Here is a 3,633-nt window from a genome sequence, read left to right on the forward strand (position 1 = left end):
GACCGTTGAAGACATGGAGCGATCTAGACGCCCCTCAACGAGTGGTTTTAATCTTGGGCGATTAATCTTACACTCAAACGACGGTCGGAGTCCAAAAGAATTTTTACTTTGGCTACATTTTCGTCCAAACCACTCGTTGAAGGGCGTCCAGATCGCTCCATGTCTTCAACGGTCTCCCGTCCGTTCTTGAACTCACTGAACCACCGGAAAACCTGAGCCCTTGACAGGGCGTCGTCTTTGTAAGCCTCCTTAACCAAGGCAAGCGTCTCGGAACCGGTTTTGCCCAGGTGAAAGCAAAATTTAATCGCGTAGCGCTGCTCCAGCGAACGTTCCATTTTTTACGTTTTCTGCCGTGACAAAAATTCGAAAACAGCTTTTGCGTTACGCGTGATTCTCACTGCGTCAGAGCTCGGACGCGACTGCCGCCCGGTGCGTTGCTTAGCTTAGACCTCCCACCACAAATCCCGCCTCCAGGGGGCGCGCTGCTGGCGACTGGAGCGCCGCGCAGCGGCCAGTCTCATTACTTTACGGACAAACCCTGTAAGTCGGCGGCAGATTCTCGCGACATGGGAGGCAAATTGTATAAAGCCGCGATATGAATATCACTCAGTTGTTTCTTGTTTTCGAACCGCGTTTTGAGCGCCTTCCACGCGACGGGAAAATTCTTCGCAGTAATTGAAATACCGAAAATAACTTCGAGCGCCGGCCCGGTCAAGCTCGACGCGAGGAAATGCATTCGAGCAAAATCTGAGAGCTCTTTATTTTCCATTATCAGAGCGGTGAATCTATCGCGAAAGCTCTCCCAATCAGCGAAAGCTCCGCGGAATGGCGGTAACTTAATTGGTGGGAGGTGCCGCAATGACAAGGCGGATGAATCGAGTCGCACGAATGATTGGTCGGTCAGAGCAGATCGGTTCGGACTCACAGGGGGCTCCAACTCCTCCAACCACTCAGCCATGAAGTCTCGGGCTGTCTGGTAGAGCTCCTCATGGACTTCGATTTGGTCCACCTTGAAGTAGTCGATGCTGGATCTCTCCGGTATAGGGTAGAGGGTTTGTAGGACGGCGTGACCCTCTGCAGGCATGCACCCCAGGTCTCCTTCAGGGATGCGATCCTTGATCGCATTTTCGCCGGTGTATAATTATCATGCCCGGTTTTCTTGAAGTTTATCAGCGCTCGTGAGATTGAGCGCAAGCGCCCGAGTTGTTCTTCCAACTCAGTCATTTTGACTTGAGAATCACTGACTCTAAGATCGATGACCGCACTTTCGAAACGCGATTCAAGTCGACTCTTTTCGATAGAGACCAATGAAAAGTCAAGTTGGTTGTTCCTGAATTGCACCAAATTCACTGATTGTGATATGGGCGATGTTACTCTCACGTATCTCTGATAGTCCCCCACTTACTTCCGTCGCGTTTATGTTACTCGAAAATTTAAACGTTATTTTGAAACTCACTCGGCTTAAGCTACACCCGAGATTTTAATTTCAATGTTCCTCGAAAGTCCGTTCGAGTTACTGCTGTTATTGTCCACCATTGTCCTTCGATCCGGCTCGAAGGACCAAATTTTGTTTGCGCGTCGAAGGTTTGCTCGACGACCCCGTCGTATCGTTTCCGAGTCGCGGAATCGTTGACTTTGACTTAGGCTGATTGCCGGGACACGCGCCGAAGGCACGTCGAAGGGACGTGGTATCGACAATATAAACCAGTTTGGAGTCACTTTCAAGTTTTATTTTTACACAGCACGTCGTTCTTGTAATGGAATTTAAGCTAGAGATTCGCCCTCGCGACACAGCACGATTGCGATTCTCCCGTCTGAGCGAGTGAGAGCGCACGAATGTTCTCGCGAGATAGAGCGAGACGGCGCGATTGCGATTCGTCCGTCTGAGCGAGTGAGAGCGCACTAATGTTCTAGCGAGTTAGAGCGATACGGCGCGACGCGGCGAATTGGCGCGCGCACGCACGAGATGAATACTGGAGCTTTCCCGGGGCACTCGGCAATTTTGTCTCACCAAGATCCGACGACTTCCCAGGCTTCGAGGGCTCGTCCTCCGGAGCTCGCGATGCGGAAGAGTCTTTCCGCCTATCTCGGGCCTTCGCGCGGTCCTTGAGAGCGGCACGCAGCGCGACAGGGGTTCGGGAGGGCGGCGGCGAATTGCGCGAGGCAGTAGATTCGCGGAATGCTCCGGGATTAAACCGGCGATGTCCGCGTCCACGTTCCGAGTCGCGGCAAAGACACGGAACTAGGCTGGTTGAAGCGAGAGCGTTCAACCGATTGGGATTCACCCGCGATTGTTCCTAAGACCACTCACGAATTGAGAGTTGAAGAGCGAGACGTGCGTTATGATTGATGGCTTTGAACGTTCTGATCTTGGACTGCTTCGTTCGTTACGGCGGTTTCGAGAAGGTGAACGTACCCGCGAGCCAATCACTATACGCGACGCAGATCGCTTAAAGCTATCTTCGACCGAGGGTCGCGATATCTATTTACGCTTTTTCGGAGCGTTCGATCGAGCGCGATCGGAACGTTTGTCGGAGCGAATTCCAGGCGGAACCCCGATTGCCGCAACGGGATCGCGCTACGGCCCACAGTGGTCTAAAATCTCGAAAACCTGGCAAAAACCAATTTTTCAGTCAGCCTAATTGTCGGTAAAAATTATTGTAATTTCAAGAAAAATGCACAAAGAAGAATGTCTTGTAATTTAAATGCTTGTACGTTGCCTTGAACGCGTAATATAGGTGTATAAAAATAAAGAATTTTTAGTATGTTGATACAGTCGCTTTTTGCAGTTCTGTCACTTTATTCATGTTATTTTTTAAATTACTCAGAATGCTTTCATAAAATGTTTTAATACTATTTATTATTATTTGACATGGGTACATTAATTTTATTCGTAATATTAACAAAAAAACTTAATCTAGCAGATATATACGATATGGTTTTTAACCTCATGTGACGCTTAGTATGACTCGATACTCTAACTTTATTATTTGATATAAAACTTTAACCACCTTTAACCAAAAAAATGTTATAGTCAGATTAAACAGAATATCGTACTCTTGAAGTATGTGAAGAAAGAAATTGCTGCTTTTTACTGATATCGTTGCTATGATAAAAAATATCAGGCTGTATCTATGGTAATGTAAAAAGAAAATAAATCGGGTAAAACTTTACAAACACGGACCCAGCCCCAATGACCTTGACCTTGGCATATGTTGTCAAGGTCACCTTACTGAGTGACCTTCAGAAGGTTTTAGCCGTCGCTCGTTGTTCGTTAAAAAGTTATGAAGAAAAGAAGTTTCGCAAATGCTATGTAGTTCACGATATCATGTACGTTTAGGATGGCCTCACGTGGAAAGTTTCTGACACCATATACAATTCAAAGAATGTATAAGTGTCTTTGATATTATTAAGCATACGAATGAGAGTAAGCTACCCACAGTAACATCACAACAAATCCCTTACAGTCGAATTTCACTCGTCAAGCTTACGACTCGCGACTACTAACGTAAGATGTTACTTCACGAGTTTCTTCATCTCACGTATAAAAAAGATGAGCTCATTAGATATTTGAGCGAGAAAAAAGTAATTCGCCAAGACATTGAGTGTCCACAGTGCAAATATCTATTGACC

The 3,633-nt window shown here is 46.9% G+C and overlaps 1 protein-coding gene across 1 annotated transcript; it reads right to left on the minus strand.

Annotated features, from left to right (window-relative positions):
• Positions 1-520: 520 nt before the first annotated feature.
• LOC105568250 lies at positions 521-1,084 on the minus strand. The gene has a single exon (XM_012023753.1). It carries the CDS (start codon positions 1,082-1,084, stop codon positions 521-523), a length of 564 nt encoding a protein of 187 aa, XP_011879143.1.
• Positions 1,085-3,633: the final 2,549 nt, after the last annotated feature.

This window comes from Vollenhovia emeryi, unplaced genomic scaffold (assembly GCF_000949405.1).
Source record: "Vollenhovia emeryi isolate VEMERY1.0 unplaced genomic scaffold, V.emery_V1.0 DF942606.1, whole genome shotgun sequence".
NCBI classification, from domain to species: Eukaryota; Metazoa; Arthropoda; class Insecta; order Hymenoptera; family Formicidae; genus Vollenhovia; species Vollenhovia emeryi.